This window comes from Rhea americana, unplaced genomic scaffold (assembly GCF_003343005.1).
Source record: "Rhea americana isolate MKP2758 unplaced genomic scaffold, rheAme1 scaffold_28, whole genome shotgun sequence".
In the NCBI taxonomy this organism is placed as follows: domain Eukaryota; kingdom Metazoa; phylum Chordata; class Aves; order Rheiformes; family Rheidae; genus Rhea; species Rhea americana.
In genome coordinates, this window is record NW_028186401.1 from 558,403 (window position 1) to 575,084 (window position 16,682).

Below are 16,682 nucleotides of genomic sequence, written 5' to 3' on the forward strand. Positions count from 1 at the left end.
AAAACTGCCCGAGCTTTCCTGTCCAATATTTCCAGGCTCTGCACAGTCAATACTCGTTTAAATGCTTAAGCAGGTGGATCCTTTCAGTTCTTTCCAAGTGCAGCCTAAAGAAAYTTAGGGCAGAGAGAGCCAAGATATTTGAGTGTTTGAAACATTAAGCCTTTCCTGGAAATTTAGGGATTAGTAGTTAAAACCAAATGCACTGCAGGCTTGAAATAACTTGCGTTCCAAAGCATTGATTGGGAATTAAGACAAAAAAAAAAAGTGCAGAAAAGAAGCAGCGGCATTTTATGAACCAGTGGCAGAGTACCCCATCACTCCCCTGACATTGCACAGGTTAGCAGAGGACACCCGTGMAAAGCCACCCACCAAGGGTTGCACCCTTCCCAGGGCTGGGTGCAAGCTGGGCTCTCTCYGAGCGTGAGGTTACCCTCGCGGACCTCAAGCCGCAGCAAACGCGGAGAATGGCCATCACAGGTCCTCCCAGAGGTGCACCCAGCCCCTGCCTGGCCGGGAGGATGAGGAGGGTGAGCACGTATTTCCCATGCCCTGTGGTGCAGCAACTGCCTGTCCCAGCAGCAGCAGGACCCTGCAGCATGTTTCCACTTCCTGGCTGGGTCTGGTTGTGTTTGAGGCGAGGCAGCGCGTAAACCTCTTAAATGTTGGGGGAGAGGTTGTTGGTTCTCTGTTGGTGGTGGAGAGCACAGCTAAAAATAATCTGCTCGTGTGCGCTGGGCCCACTTTTATCAGACAGAAATAATCCTCCAGGTCTTAAGTTGCAGCTTTTAAAGTTAACATCTCTCTCTGTACTTTGGGCATTAACAATATAGTGGCACTGCGATTTATCAGACAAGAGTTACAGTATTAAAAAAATCCCTCATACACACCTTAAACTGTTGCTTTTGTTCAGACTGAGAGCTCAGTGGGCTAATGAAGATTTCTGGTTTTACGTTGTTCGCTGCTTCATCACTGTGCAAACGGCTAAGCTCTGACCTACCTCCCAGGAGGTGGTCCATGTCCCCTTCACTCCTTAGGCTCTTGCTGCTCACTCTTCCTGCTGCCGCCTCCCTCGATTTATCCCAAAACACTGCTTCACTTGCAAGTCCTCCGGGTCTCTAGTCCTGAAGGGAGGAGAAAGAGGCATCCTTGCTCCGGAGGGTTGTGAGCAGCAGGGAGACACGTGATGAGTTTCTCCTAACTTTGCATCTGCTGCAGGGAAGCTGAAGGAATGGAGTCTCATTTTCTACGGGACGGCYGAGCACCCCTACAACACGCTCAGCTCCCACCACTCCCGCTCGAGGATGCTTGAGATCTCAGCCTCAGAGATGGAGCCATCAAAGGCCGCCCTCCTCCAGAGCCAGATGGAGATTGTGGAGGAGGAGGAGGAGTATACAGGTAAGTGCCGAAGGGCCACTGGGGCCAGTGCTCCCTGCAGCACAGGGGTGCCCTACTGCAGACACACTCACTGGGTGGAGAAATGCAAGCCAGAAAAAACTCAGGGGTACTTTGGGGAGAGGGAAGGAAATTCAATGTGTTTTTTCCTGAAGTCTTATAAAATATGGTGAGAGGGAACAAGTATTAATACACTACTGGTTAGGTTTTGACAAGCTACAGGCCTTGGGCAGTTTGAAGTGCGGTAGAGGGTTCACGGGGGATAGATGCTCCAGGTCTTGGGACAGAAAAGTGCTCCCTGTTGCCCTGCAGCCCTCTGCAGTGCCTTTCTAMACTATCTTTCTCAGTGCTGAGCAACAGCTCAATGCAGCGCACAGGTCACGATCACTCACACTGGGTGTTTGAACAAAAGCCCCCTGGCAAGAGGAGGAAGCTGGTGACCTCCCCATGCCGGCACGGCACAGCTAAATCCCGCAGTTCTGCAGGTGCTGTGTCGGAACCCCAAATCCACCGCTCCAGGTCTTGCTGTGGCTGAGCATCCTGGTTGCTATTCCCAGGCCCGTTGGCCAAGTTTCTGTTTGGATGTGATGTGTTTAACAGGAGCCAGGCACTAGGCTGCGAGCAGTTAAACAGTGTAGGGTAGGAGAGCGGGAAGGCCTGATGCAGCACTCTGGCTCTCCTCCCTGCTGCTGCGGCGTGCACGGCAGGAGAGCAGAGGCAGGATTTGGATGGGACAAGCGCACCAGAGCATGGAGCAAAGCTGGCTGTGTCCAGTGTTGCCAGCCCCCACGCTGCCTGCTGCCGAAGGAACTATGGCAAGCGGTGAAATTAGAAGCTAGCAAAACACCCCGTTCTGGCATTTCTACCACAAATTGGCAGTGAAGACATCTGGAGACTAAAAAAAGATCCTCTGCCTACCTCCCCCACTGGATGCGGGGAGGTGAGAGAAGCTGCGGGACCRGCTGCAAAGCCGCCTGTGGCTGCTCCAGCGGGAGCCCAGGGGGATGCCAGCGAGGCTGGCTCCTCACACAGCACCAGGAAAAAGTCCTGGAGCAGTTGGAAGGATTCAGTGGCAGGGTCTGAATGAGGATGAGGAGGATTGGATCAACCACAGGCAGAGCCAGAAAACAGCAGCCAAAATCTTCACCCACGTGAGAAGTTTGCCAACGGCTTTCACGAGGCAAAGATTTCATCCATCTCACTGCCAGTGGCAGGCTGTCGTCACTAGGATGTCACTGGTGCTGGAACGGGGAGCAGCTGGTGGTGGTGGKGGGGTTATTGCAACCTTCCTTTTCTTGCAGACAACATTTCTGGCAGGARAATGCTTGCCTTGGCAGCTCTGGCGCCTCCAGTTTCATGCTTGCAAGCGGCTTGCCCCTTCCCTCTGACATCCCGTTGCTGCGAGGAAACAGCAAGCTCCCACAAAACGTCTGTCTGGGCTTCTCACCACCGCAGCCATGTTCCTCCAAAGGGGGATAGAGCCCTCCTCCATCCTGCCACCTTTCCTAATGGCAAACCCTCTCCACGCAGGCTAATGCTGATGCCATTGGGGGTGCAGTGGCGCCAGCCTGAGCCTAGCACGCCTGGGGTGAGGTTTTCCCTCTCGGCTCTGCGCCGCTCGGGGGTGGCCAGCCAAGGCAGACCTGCTGGGTTGACCGTGCCGCTGCAGCCAGGCAGTGCTATCRCTGTGGTGGCAGGGGTGCTGTGCAAGCACAGGCACACTGGTGGTATCCACATGTTTGCCCGTGGCATATCTTAACAGCCTGCTAGCGTGACGTTGCTGGTGTCTGAAGAACAAATGTGTGAGGTCCTTAATTGCTGCGGCTTTCCCCTTGAGATGTTGCTTATTTGTAATCGCTTCAAAGGCACGATTCTCCTTCAGCGCTGCCCCCACGTGTGTATGTGTTTGTTTGCCCCGAGGTGGGGGGGTTAGCTGAAGGAAGGCAGTGTGGGATGTTTGCTGGGGAGGATAAAATGAGCAGGGAGGCAAGCRGCCTGGAGGGCAGCGGTACAGCTGCAGCGGGCTGTGGGCTGCCCGTCCGGGGCTGGAGGCAGGCAGAGGGGCAGGCAAAGGCTCTCTGCCACCTCCCTAAATTGAGGAACCCAGCGTAGTGATGGGGAGGCAGCATGGCCGGAAACAGGCATCCTCGGAGGCCGGGCTAGGAGCATCCTTGCAGCTGGCCAACTCACGGGTGTGGGCAAGCASTCTTCCTCATCTCGAGCCAGGGGCACTAAAGCAGTCTTTTGTACCAAGGCCCAATGCAGAAGAGCTGGGAAGAGCTCGTTCAGCTGAAATCTCTCCTGTCTTGAAGGTCTGTGCCATCCTGAGTGTGGCGACCAGGGATGTGATGGTCCCAATGCTGACCAGTGCTTGAACTGCATCCACTACAGTCTTGGGAGCATGAAAAGCGGCAGGTAACAGGCTCCTTCATATTACTCCTCTGCATGCCACAGGTCCCCCTTGTGCTGCTCAAATTACAAGCTGACCCCACACAATGGATGAGCGGGAGCACTCATGACAAATTAAAGCTAGAGGCTGTGCAAGGCTAACGGACAGCCCTCAGTTCAATCCCCACAGGCTAGTGCTGGCACGAGGGGCAAATGTGCCACAGTAAAGTGCTGGCGGGGTGCTGAGATGCACACACTGAGCAGAGGCCTTGAGTCCTCCTGCCCTCGCTCCCCAGACTCTCGAGCAGCACCTTTCACCAGGGGTCATGCAACACTGTGGAGAGCACGGCGTATATGAGATAGAAAATACAGGGAAGAGATAGGAGGAGGTATGGGGATTTCTACCATAAACTGGGATACGATGGTATGGGGCAAATAGAGCTAGAGGTCTCTGAAGAACCTTAGGAATGTAAGTCATTTGAGGAAAAATGTTTCCAGAAACATTGGCTTTGCCATCAAGAGTCACCAATGGGCTCGGGAGCCCAAAGGACAGATTACTGAGGTGCCAAATGACTTCTGAGATGCAGCTTTAGGGTCTTAAATCTCTTTGACTATCATGGGGAAAGYTTACCCCTAATCTGGCTGAAATGGTGGTGGTGGTGTGCAGCTAGCTGAAAAGTTGAATCCRCTGCTATTTATTACTGAGCCACAAATTCAAGACAACTTAAATCTTAAGAAGTAAACAAGAAGTAACAAATAAATAAGAAGTAAATAAGACAAAATTGCTGCTAAGGCTGGAAGACTTTCTGAATGATGTACTAATTCTGTAAGTGATGAGATGTTCCCACCTGGCCACTGGAATAACTATTGTACAGTGAGCATGGCCTTGATGCTGTCAGCCAGGGGAATTTAGGGACATTTGCATAAACAAGATTTATTTTCAATAAATACTAAGCATGGTGACTAAACGCCAGACCTAATGAGCTGTGAATACTCCATAGATTTTGGAAACGAGCTCTGCCCCTTGCCCCGACCACCTTCCTTCGCCACGCCTGGAGCTGTACAAGCTTAGCGCTGCCTGCGATCCCTCCCAGTGAGCAGGGCAGATGGGTGCAAGACAGGCAGACACACGGGAGCTTCGTCAGGACCTACACACAGCATAAGGCACCTTGTGTTGCCTGTCTCCGCTCTGCATCCCTTTCCCATGGCTTTCCCTGGTTGCAGGACGTTGCCCATCTGACCAGGCACGGGGGGCTCCTACCCTTCTCTTTGTTTCTTCCTGCAGAATGTGCGTGAGCTCGTGCCCCTCAGGGTTTTTTGGTGACAAAGGTGCAAGAAGATGCCGGAGGTGCTATAAGGGATGTGAGAGCTGCCTCGGGAGGGGCCCAAACCAGTGCACAGCTTGCAAGCGGAGCCTCTATCATCACCAGGAAATGAACACGTGTGTGGTGCTGTGCCCACCTGGATTTTACTCCGAGGAACGTAAGGATGTTTAGCACTTGTAAACTAGCATGAGGATATGCAGGATTTACTTCTATTTTAAGTGATATGGATTGAAGAAATCACCTCCGTTTCTGGGTTCTGGCTTACAAATACAYGCAGACCTGTATGTGGAGGAGGAAGAACTCTTTGTGCAGGGGGTGGTACAAAGCAGAAGCATTCAAAGCTGGCAAACAGCTGTTAGTCAGAGGAAGCTGTTATTAGTAATCATAGCTGCTTGTAAATGCATTTCTCCCTGGTAGGTAATACCAATAATATCCAGATAAGGTGTTTTGCCATAGATCATCCCGCAGCTATGGGGCACAAATACCACATGCTACCAAAAGTACAGAGARGAGAATCAGGAAGACATTTCTCCACTGTACAAAGTGGACACGKTTTTTGTCAAGAGAAGTGTCGTTCCTCCCCTCCTGCACTTCCATTCATCCCCGTGCTCTTCTGTGGCTGCAAGCAGTAAGCGCAGAACAGTTGCCTGCTTAGATTATTACAGAAGTGGGCTTCAGCGTAACCAGCTGTGGGCAGGAACAGAAACGCTGCTTTTCCCCCATGCCTCTGTCAGATGCGCCTCTGCAAGCAACAGAGCAGAATTCAGAGGAGCTTTGCCCATATTGAGTGTTCAAGGGCTTGATCCAGCTCCCGCTGAAGGCTCCTTTCAGCTTTAATGAAAGCTGGACTGGAGCCCTCCTGAAGGGTAARATCTCACCCACATTAGTGCTGCTCCTGGATTCATTGCCCTGGGAAAGCAAGGGGCTAACCTGCCACTGGGGAAAAGAAGCATCCTTTTGACTCTCAAGCACATTAAAAATCCAAGCCAGCCTGTGTTAGTCACATAATATTTGCTCTRTCCTCTTTTGAATATTCCTGTTGTCTGAACATGCACTTGGAAGTCATCTGCACTAGCAGAGGCTGTTATGGATGGGTGGAGGATGTGCATCTCCTTCCYGATCAGCTGCTGCTAAAACCATGCTGGATTGCAGCACTGCATGTGGCTTTGTGGCTGTGACTGCTGCTTGCAAATCACTGTCCAGATTTTATTCTCACCGACTCTCTTTGTTTTTTGGAAGGTCAGAAACGCTGTCTTAAATGTCATCAAAGCTGTAAAAAATGTGTTGGCGAACCAGATAAATGTACTGCATGCAAAGATGGATTCAGGTAAAATACCAACACAGGGCAAGTTTATACCGTGAGCATTTGTATCTGTATTTTAAATTTGGGAAACTTGTGAGGAGCCTGCCTATGATGGGAAATTAGAGGATGAATTAGCTGAAAATCTAGGTCTTGCTTCAGTAATATGACAGCTGGGACACAAAGCAATGGAGGTTTGGGAATTTAAAGGTAGCACCCTATGTCCATCTCTTAGCTGACAAGCACAGTCTGAATTTCATTTCCTTTTCTACAGTGCTTGCTGCTGTGGCAAGTGCTGTGCTATGGTCAAAGACAGTGTTTGCTAAAATCTCAATGGAAAGAGGTAGCAATKCGCTTGTAGGCTGGCTTGATACAACACCCACTGAAATTGCTTGGAAGTGTCCTGAATTCAGCGTCSTGTGAGCAGAGCAGGTCCTGGCACCGCAGTGACATGGGGCTGRCCTGAGCAGGCATCTGGGCCCCCAGAGCAGTCATTTACTGCTGGAAAGGGGTCCTGGGGTGATGCACACTCTGTGGCTAAGCAGTCCGTGTGCAGCCAGCTCCCTCTCCCAGCATGCCTGGCCTTGCCGGTGCGACAAATCCTGCCCTGCTGAGGCCCTGGGAGGAGCTGAGTAGCAAACCCCTGTGTTTCCTTGGAATTTTTGCATCTTCTCAACTTCTTGACAGTCCCTAGTACTGCTCAATTTATTGTCCTTTCACTGAGGTTGCTTGTAAGGCAGGAGCAAGGGCATCTAAAAAGGATTTTAAAAAGTGAAAAGAAAAAGAAAAATGTTTGGATATTGTAAAATGGACATTTCCTCTAGAGTCTCAGATAGTTTCTTCAGAGTAATCCCAGCCAAATGGAGCAGTGCAGGCTACGCACATTATTTTGTTTACCTGGCAGTGCTGTTACTAGGCTGATGCTATAAATAATTATTCCAGGTAGATTGAGAATGCATGCTCTAAATGCAGAAGCCCTTTGCTTAGGGCCGTGTCTCCCTAGTAAAACTTTACCAGACATGCTTGTTCAGTCGTGCTAATGCTAGCTGGTCAAGGGTAGCTGGCTGGGGGCCATACAAGAGCATCTTTTTGCCTTGCTCCCTGAGAAGATCAGGTGCATTAATGGCTTTCCAGCAGTGCCTCTGTGGTCACAGGGCCCAGCAGCGCTTACGAGCAGCGGACAGCATCACACAGGCTGCAGGTCAGACAGGGCTGGGCCAGGTGCAGGAAGCTCTTTTTCCCCCACAGGCATACATGGAAAGTAAAATCTGGTAGCATTTGGCTTTGCTCAAAGGCTGAAAGTGGGCTGGAGCAACTGTGTAATAACAGGGTTCTTGCAGGGGAGGCAATTGCTGCTGCCAGAAGATTATCTACTCCCTCAGAAAAGTAAAAGTGGAGGCACTTCTCAGGCACAATTCATAYGATGCTTCCTTTTTATTGTCCAATATCCTTTTAAGCTAGGACTTTAAATCATCTCTGTCACGTTAAAGCACTAGTGGCCCAGCCCCGGCAGCTTTGCTAARTGTGTTCCCTCTCTGCTGTCTCTGCCACTCGGAGAAGCTGCACGGGGGCCAGAGTTTCGGTGCGAGAGTGCAGCCAAAACTTTTTCTCTGGGGACCTCGTGTCCTTCGGGGTGCAGAGTTGGGCCCATTTCACATAAGCGCTGCCCGGGATGCAGCAGACTCTGGCCTGGAGGCAGCCGGGAGCCTCTTTTCCGYGGCAGGAACCACTGGCACTGCCGAGCCCCAGGGATGCGGGGTCCCCGCCGAGGGAAGCGCAGCCCAGCGCCCGAGCTGTGCCGGTGCAGAGCAGGGAGACAGCTCCTGCCCCTGGGGACGTGGCAGCCCAACGTGGAGCTGGCCGTAGAGGGTTGCGCAGCAGCGTCTCCATGCGCATCATTATGACAGGAAATAAAACCGAGCRATTTAATTCCTCCAAAGCCAGGGGCCTTCAGACTTACTAAAAGCCTTTTCGGAGGAGGCACATTTGAAACAATTTCCTTTTATTCCAAAGAGCCTAATGATGCACCAGGCCTGTGGGAGAGTCGGGCTGGCTGCCCATGTAAAAAAATAATTCTATTTCCTCTTGAACATTTAATTAAAGAACCTGCAGCAGTTCCTTGTTCTTAGGCAGGACTTTCTTTTGAAGTGCTGGCTGGCTTTCAGACGCCTTCTGCTCTGGGAGGAGGCAGCAGGCAGCCTGGCTGTGCTGTTCCACAGCGGATGAGTCTTTCCGTTCTCYTCGTGGTTGTTTGGATTTGTTGATGGCCGTGGCACAGCGCCTGCAGGGCGACAGCCCTGACCTGAGCCRCAACAGCAGCGGAAACAGATGAGGGAAACAGATGAGCAAGAGGCAACGTCCCCACTTGCTTTGCAGTCCCCTGCAAATCTGCATTGACCACTGGCTGCAGCCCCGTGTGTGAAACCTGGGTGCAAGGCAGTCGAAGGGTGCAGAGGTGCATGAGTTACAGCAGCAGCCGGCTCGGGTGCAGGACAGGTGAAGCACAGCCATGGCGCTGCACCGTGCAAGAGCAGCCACACCACAGGGCAGGCGAGGGAGCATCTTAGGCAGAACGGCCAAAGGTCCAGCTGCAGCAGGCTGCATTAAATTTATAGCCGTATCAGTGTGTTTGGGTGCAAATTTTCTCTCTGCTTTCCCAACAGCCTGGTGGGAGAGAGCTGTGTGCCGGARTGCCAGCCCACCACCTACCTCAGCAGGGAGCCCCGGCGGTGTGAGAGCTGCCCCGCCAGTTGCCCGGCCTGTGCAGGTACGTCATCTGCCCGTGGCATCCTCCACCGGCACCCGCAGCACCCGCAAGCGCCTTTGCACCGCCACACAGACCCCCTCAGAGCCCGTGTGCTTTGCGGGCACGACGCTTGCCGACATGGCGATGCCTGCGGTGCTGGCTCTCTGCTGAACCGAAGGGCTTTGCTCTGTGTTGCTTTTTGTGCRTTTGTCTCAGTTAATAGCCTTGCCACAGGGAAAGGCTGGAGAGCTAGGGGGGGTGTTCAGTTYGCCGGGGCTGGGAGCCTGCTGCCATCCTGTCTCCTCTGTGTGCTGCCAGGTGGTGGGAATATATTTAAATTGGAAAGGTTTTTAGAGAGTTTTTAYGTTTTTATTAGAGACATTCTTTATTCCTTTATCCATCTGAATCCTTAATAAGCTTGGAGGGGGCTGTGAAACCCATTCAGAATGATCAAAGGTGGCTTTCTAGCATGTAAAAATGCCAGGCATTCAACACGTGTTATCTCCAGTTGTCGCGCAGCCAGGTGTCTTCCCAGAAGGCTGAGAGCAGCCGCTCTGGGGTCCTGCAAAGCATCCTGCTTGCCCGGGCGCCTTCCCTGCCCCGAGTCCCTTCGCGCTCCAGGAGAGATTATGGCAAACAAAGTCAGGCGCTGCCACTGCTATGCTCCAGGCTTTATGGCCAGCCTGGCTGCGAATCCCCACAGAGAGCAATGCAGCACCTCGCCTGCAGAGACTCGGGGGCCTGGAGCTGCCAGGGAGCAGGGTCTGACCTCCCTGTGCAAATCTCCTGGGAAGAGACACAGGAGCCTGTGAGGTCTGCAGAGAGGCAGCCTCAAAAAAAAGCAGCAGGGCTGGAGGTTGCTTGTTTCTGGCTGGTAAGGGTTGCACAGGCTGTGCATGAGCAGTAGAGGAAGCTGCCTTGCTCAGACCCACGCGGGTCCCTGCCCGGCCTTTTGGCCACTGCAGTGGGCAGCGAGGCCAGCTTTGTATTGCTCCGACCCGTCAGCAGCACACTGTTGTCCTGGAATGCCGTCGGCTCCCGCCGGCGCTGCCCACCGCTGGCCAGAGTGCCCCCCTGCACACACACCACAGCGTCAGCAATGTCCTTCCAGTTGTTCCCTTCTACAGTTTCTTCAACTTAAAAATATCTTTGCCTTTTTCACCTGCTGGTACCACTGTGCTTCTATAAAAGAGAGAGCGCGTTTCTGGGCAACACTGACTGCTGTCCAGTTTCTGAAGCTGCTCAGTATTCCCTTTACATTCWGTCCTTTTTGCTTTTCGACTGTCCAGCTATTTTCCATTGTTAATGTTTTCATCTGCCCTCAAAATCATCGTAGATCTGATGATAATGTGATCTCTAGACAATTCTTGTTCAGTGGGGTGAATGTTGTTTTTCATAAATGGCTGGATAGGACTAAATCCAAAATATTCATTGATCTTGTTGGCAAGTGTGGAACAGAACTGACTTTTAATCCCTTGAGAAAATTATTCCCTTTCTAATTCTTATTCCAGTCAGTGTAAAGGTACTTCACTGCATTTATTTTTCTAGCCTTTTCTCTTCTTTTCCTGCATAAACATTTCTCAGTCTCAGTGCACAGAAGGCTTCTAATAATGCCATTTTAATCACTACAGTTTATTATCTAGTTGTAACATACTGTATCAGAAAAAGGCACCTCTGCTTTCCTGGCAATCTCAGCTCCTCTCCAGTATGCTTGCTGCCTCTGTCTGCTCCGCAGCTGAATTTAGCATCTCATCCCTTTTCCCAGCGGATGGCAGGTGCAGCTGCTGTGCCACTCCATGGAGTGGTTTAGGGGGCAAGAGCAAAACCTGTGCGTGCTTCAGAGCAGCAGCCGACCTGCCAGAGAGGTTGGCACGCTTCCAGCCCCCCAGTCCCTTCCCGAGGGACACCGCAGTGCCGCCACATCCCTTCCTGGCCTGGCAACCAGGATGCTGGGCCCTCGCTGGGCTCATGCACCGCTGTGACCATCCCCATGGCCGCCTGTCTCACCCCCCTCTCCCCTGTCCCTGCAGAGCCAGGCGAGGTGGACTGCACGGCCTGCGCCCAAGAGGTCTCAGCGCCGGAGTGGCGCTGCGTCGCTGCCTGCCCCGAGGGCTTCTACCCCGGCAACAGCCACGGGCTCCCCCACAAAGTCTGCAAGAGGTACAGTACCCTCGCGGCCCGGCCGACGTCCCGCGGGCAACGCCTTCGCCAGCGAGCGGAGCGAAGCGGGGCAGGATGGCGAGCGCGGGCACGGAGCACAGCGATGGTAAAAATGCTGAAAACAGCTTGCAGCTGGAGCYGATTGCTAGGCAAACCAAAAAGGGTACGGGTGAGCCGGAGCAGCCRCCAGTGTTGCTCGCTTGGTGTTGCCTTCAGCTCAACGGTTTCTGCAGGGGCAGGTAGTAACGGAGCGAAGAGGGACAAGCTCCCCTTCCATATGGATTTACGAGCAGCAAAACTGCTCTCCCCCACGGGAGATGTTCAGCCAAGATGTCTTCAGGCTACAGTGTGATGGGTTAACCCCAGGTCCTGGGGCTCTTAGGAGAAGGTGTAGGAGGAACGCTGGTATTTATACAAGTATCCCAGCTTTCAGTCAAGCACGTTCGGGCACCCGGAGGCATGTCAAACATGAGTTGCTTGCTCCTTTTGCCCCCGGGTGCTGTGTAAGCAGTGTTTAGCCCATCCCTTTGCACCGCGTGGGGGCTGCGTGGTGAAGACAGAGAGAGGCTGTAAGAGAGCAATTTTCTCCTACTCTCGGGCACTCGGCACTGTAAGTGGAGAGTGGGAGTCAAGTCAGCCTCATTAAAGTGAACATGAAAGTGAAGRATGAAAGGTGACTTTGAACATGCTGTCTCGCAGGGTAGTAGCAAACCCAGCACAGTTCCTGCCTGCTGGAAGGTTTTCTGGCTCATCTGACCAGTGCTGGCTCTCCAGCAAGGCGGAATGAGCAGCCAGGCTTTTCTCTCCAGGTGTTTTGGGAATGGCAATGCAGCAGCGGCTGCCATTCCTGTGTTGGGTATTTTCTCCAGGCAAACAAGGTACAAGCAGTGGGGGAGCCCATGTCCCGTTTGCAGCCCTTTTTTTCCAAATGGGATTGCTGAGGAAAACATATTTGTCCCTCCAAGCCCCAGCCGTTGCAACAGGAGAGCAGTTTGGGGATGTGGCTGCTGTGATTAGGAGCTGAGCTGGAACGCACTGAGCCTGTTTTTCCCAGGACAGCAGTAACTTTTGCAGTTTTAGGTTCCCTGTTTTCCACATTGTTGGTTTGCTCTAGATTTGACAGTGCCTGCAGAGGCGTATTCTGGCAGGTAGTCCATTTAGGGTGGCCTAAGGCCAGGGGCTTGGGCTGGTTCAAAACCACACTGGTTTGTTTCCCCAGGTGTGACGACCACTGCTTAGCCTGTGAAGGCTCCAGCGGGAATTGTGTCAAGTGTAAGGAAGGCTACAGCCTCCTCAGCGGCTCCTGTGTGACAAATGARACCTGCACCAACGGTAAGTAGTTACGAGATAACCACAAGTACTGTGGTTATTCCACAGTTGCAAAAATGAGGGTTTCTGGGGATTCCCTCCATGGCCTAAAGCTACTGGGCTTTCTGGGGCACAGCTGCAGCAAGCCATGCTCCGGCCGTGGTGAGCACAGCAGGTTACCGGGCAGAGCTGTGAATATCTGCCTGCCACTCAAATGCATGCGAGGATTTGCATTTCATTACATTTCAGTCTTGAGGCTAATTTTCCCACTCACTGCAAAGTTTCTTTATTCCTTCATTAAAACTATGTGAAGGAGCCCCTTTAAAAAGTGACTTCAGTTCTCTCTCTTCAAACATAGGAAAGATTTGCACTGCCTGTTACGTGCAATGTTTGTTTACTTAAAATGTTAATCTGCTCTCATTTTCTCTTGTTCCTTGCCTCGGCCTCTCAGCTGACAAGACTTTCTGTGAGATGGTGAAATCAAACAAGCTCTGTGAAAAGAAGCTGTTTGTGCAGTTCTGTTGTCAGACGTGTCTTATGGCTGGGTAAAGTTCAGCAGCTGCATCCAGGACTTCCACCAACTGCCAGCCCAGTTTTGCCAAATGTTTAGGACAAAAGTTTATTTTTTCAGCTTCGGGAGAGTTTACATGGTGCTGTCAAGCATTCGCTTATAAGTTTGATAGCTTTAATATCACTGTTGGTGTGTTTCTATAGCAATATGTTAAGCTGAGAGTGGATCGTTCTCTGAAAGGTCAAGTCCCAAAAGGCACCAAGTAAGTGGTGATATTAACACTCTCAAACTCTCCTTGTGAGTAGGGACCAATGCATGATCCATGTACCCAAGCTTGGTTCTTCGCAGAAATCCTGCTGATTTACCCATTCAGAGTGGCTGGCAGGARCCCACACTGCAAAGGATGCGAGACTTCACACGTTGGCGAAGGAAGAGCCTTTTGTGCGTCAACTCTCGGTAGCCTCTTCTGCTAGGCGACAACCGACACAAATCCGCATTACAAAAGAACAGCGCCTGTGTTCTGTACATATGTAAAACGATGAATTGGGTAGTCTGCCAGACTGGTGCTCTAAAGCCAGCTCTGGGACTCCTTTTCAGATTCAGTCATTAGCTGTTTCTCTCTGGCCATGAACAGGGCGATAACTGGAGATTTGAGGACCAAAGGAGAGCTGATCTAAATAACTTTGCAGGCCTGTTAGCCCAGCAAGTCCGTCGGGGCTTTGCTCAGTGTGCTAGGGCACGCAAGCAAAACTCCTGTGCCTACACGAGTCCTGTGGACTCAGGGCGGGGGGGGGGGTCCGTCCACATGGATCAGCCTGTGGGATCCCAGCCTTATCACTACATGTATTTTCCTTCTGAAACTGCTAGTAAGTTGTTGATTAAGTTCTTAACTGAGCTAGATCCTTCCTCTCCGAGCTAAACGAGATAGTTTCCTCGTTCATATCTTCCAGCATCTTGCATTGTGATCCTTCCCATGTTTTTGCTGGGTATACTCAACTCTCAAAAAATCCTCCTATTCACCGCAGTGATTTTTCATGAGCATCCATTTCCAAATGGAGATATTCCAGAGATCCAGCCAGGAAAGTCTAAATACTACGAAACCCTCCCACAAAACAAACTTTTTCATGCTCTGTCTTAATAGTATGTCAGGTGGTGTTTATATAATTGTGTTTAAAATATCCTTGGCTATGTTGTTTTACAGATTTTTTTTAAAAAATAACTTATACAGTCCTTGTTTTTCTCCATAGATTATTTTTTGTATGGGGAGCGGGGAATCTTTTGTCTTACATCCTTCTCTTTGCAGCCTCTCTCCAACCTTGCGGAGATGCTCTTTTCACCAGACATATGTAAACAATTATTTCCTATGCTGCATGTTCTGATTTTCATTGTTAATAGTTTTCACAAGTTAAACCTTTTGCCAATGAAATTCACAGTACAAACTGTCACCAGTTCCTTTTGGAGCTGGCATAATCCCTGCTTGGTTTTGGTTGCAATGATGCACACCCTGCCTGGGCTTGCCCACCAGAGCTTACCTTGGCCAGGTGAAGAGGAGAGAGCCAAACTGTCAACAGTCCTAACCTGAGTGGACCAAAACCAAGTCAAGATGGAGCTTTGGTGAACTGACCTTTACATTAATAAACTATTGATCTCCCCTGACAAATGAGTCTGTGTGCTTTCCAAATACAGCGTGGTCACTATCCCAACCAGAGGCAGGCGAGGGCTGTGATGTACCACGTGTCTTTATTTTGCTGGACAAGGAAGCTGTCATATTCGGAGCTCCCGATCAGCTGCAGAGCATCTTTGGGCAATATTGCTTATGAACTGCATCTGCAAAARCTTCACACATCTATTCTTATAAAGGTCTTTCACCTTCAGAAGAAATACACATCCTGAATAGTCTCCCATAGTCACAGATCTCCAGGGCCCTCAATGAGAATTGACCCTACTATGGCTTCACTATTGGTGCTGGTAYTGTATTTTCACCCTGAACGCTGTGTGCATGGAGGGCTGGATCCCAAACAGAGCGTTGCAGGCTGTAGGCACAGGCAGCTGCTCTGCCGAGGCTTTCCTCCCCTTTCCCACCCATCCGCGGCCCCCTCACGGCCCTGCYGCAGCCCTGGTCACAGCACAGAGCTGGTGGCCTCGGGGCCCACCTCCCTACTGCCGGCTGGTAAAGGCGAGGAGATGCTGGTGTGAGGGAGCTCTGGAGCCCTTTGGTTTTTACTTTGTTGGTTTTGCAGTGTTTCATCGGGGCAGGTGCCTAGGGTAGTCCCTGGGCATCTGGAATTGAGCTGTGTAAGTGTGAAGAAAGAAAATAAATGAACCTTCCCACAAGGGAAGGTGCTCTCTGAGGTGTGCTGCTCTGAGCTTGTGTGTCTTCTAGATCTTCACATCTGTCAGATGATAAGTGTGAATTAATGAGATGGTTTATCACATACTGATTCCTTCTGTTGCTCCAGCATCCTCCCCTTGGTCTTGGGCCAAACCAGAGGTTAGAAGTGAGATGAAATGCTGCTGCCTTCTGCTATTTAGGCTATAAAAAAATCCTTTTAATTCTGTTGCTGTGTCACACAGTCAGAAATGGGAGCTGTGAATGAAGAGCACTGTGTCAGCTTTGACTCTCAGTTCTCTGGCTCACAGTGGCTGCCTGTAAATACTGTTCAGTGGTATATTTAGATGTACTGAAATGCTAAAAAAAAAGATGTTTACCCTTACATCTTTGGCATAACTTAAAATACACACTGGGTGAAGCAATGCAATTTAAGATGACCGATCTCCAGCAGCCTCAGCTTTATCCTGCTTCCACTGCCCTTAGGAATTACAGTCTACGGTGGACAGTGCCAAGACGACCAAATTCTGTGCAGTTTGGCTTATGCATCGAAATCAGTTCCCAGTGTTTCCCAGGGCACTACCTAACTCCCTCAGAAATCATTCTTGGAAAGTAATAAAATTCAGATTATTTATCCAAACTATTGCAGTGCTTGCTCAGAGCTATTAAAGTCCCTCTGACACCAGTATGCTCAAAGGATCAAAGTGGCTGTGTCTTCAAGATAAATGCATATTTGGTCAATTTATTAAAACACATTTCTCTCTTGTCTCTTGGCGCCAGTGACAAATCTGTGATAGCTGTTTTTTGGAAAAACTTCTTAGAGTAGCCTGACTCCTCGTTTGCTGTTTGGCTGTGGGGGCACGTCCACAGCTATCTGCTGTTTCGCAGCCAGCAGGAGGGGCGCACGCATCTCAAAAATCGTTGTTTTGGCTTTCCATTACAAGGAAGGGGCCATCAAGAGTTCGTGGACAGCCTCCGAAGCCAAGAACCCGGCTGCTCCTGGCCCGTTAGAGCTAGAAAGCTGCGCTGTGGGCCAGGGTGCTGCAGGCGGAAGGGCCGTGCTCCGGCAGCCTCGTCCCGGGCGGGACCTGCTTTCCAGGGGGCTGAATCCGCCTTCAGCCCCGTCCCGACACGGCTCGGCACCGCGCTGCCTTCCCCACCGCGCGAGCCCCGAGCGCCCCGGGGCAGGTGCTSCGAGCTCTTCGTCTCTGCCCCGACGCCTC

At 51.2% G+C, this 16,682-nt stretch overlaps 1 protein-coding gene across 1 annotated transcript in view; it reads left to right on the top strand.

The window, feature by feature from the left end:
- The window catches only part of PCSK6 (proprotein convertase subtilisin/kexin type 6), a gene marked incomplete at its 5' end in the record, with an annotated part of 48,973 nt that extends 34,183 nt beyond the window's left edge, over positions 1-14,790 (top strand). Inside the window, 8 exons of the mRNA XM_085308752.1 lie at positions 1,216-1,395; positions 3,705-3,807; positions 5,066-5,262; positions 6,345-6,432; positions 9,069-9,172; positions 11,182-11,311; positions 12,531-12,643; positions 13,071-14,790. Of these exons, the coding sequence (XP_085164878.1) occupies positions 1,216-1,395; positions 3,705-3,807; positions 5,066-5,262; positions 6,345-6,432; positions 9,069-9,172; positions 11,182-11,311; positions 12,531-12,643; positions 13,071-13,168 (1,013 nt within the window). The remainder of the gene's footprint in view (positions 1-1,215; positions 1,396-3,704; positions 3,808-5,065; positions 5,263-6,344; positions 6,433-9,068; positions 9,173-11,181; positions 11,312-12,530; positions 12,644-13,070) is intronic.
- Positions 14,791-16,682: the final 1,892 nt, after the last annotated feature.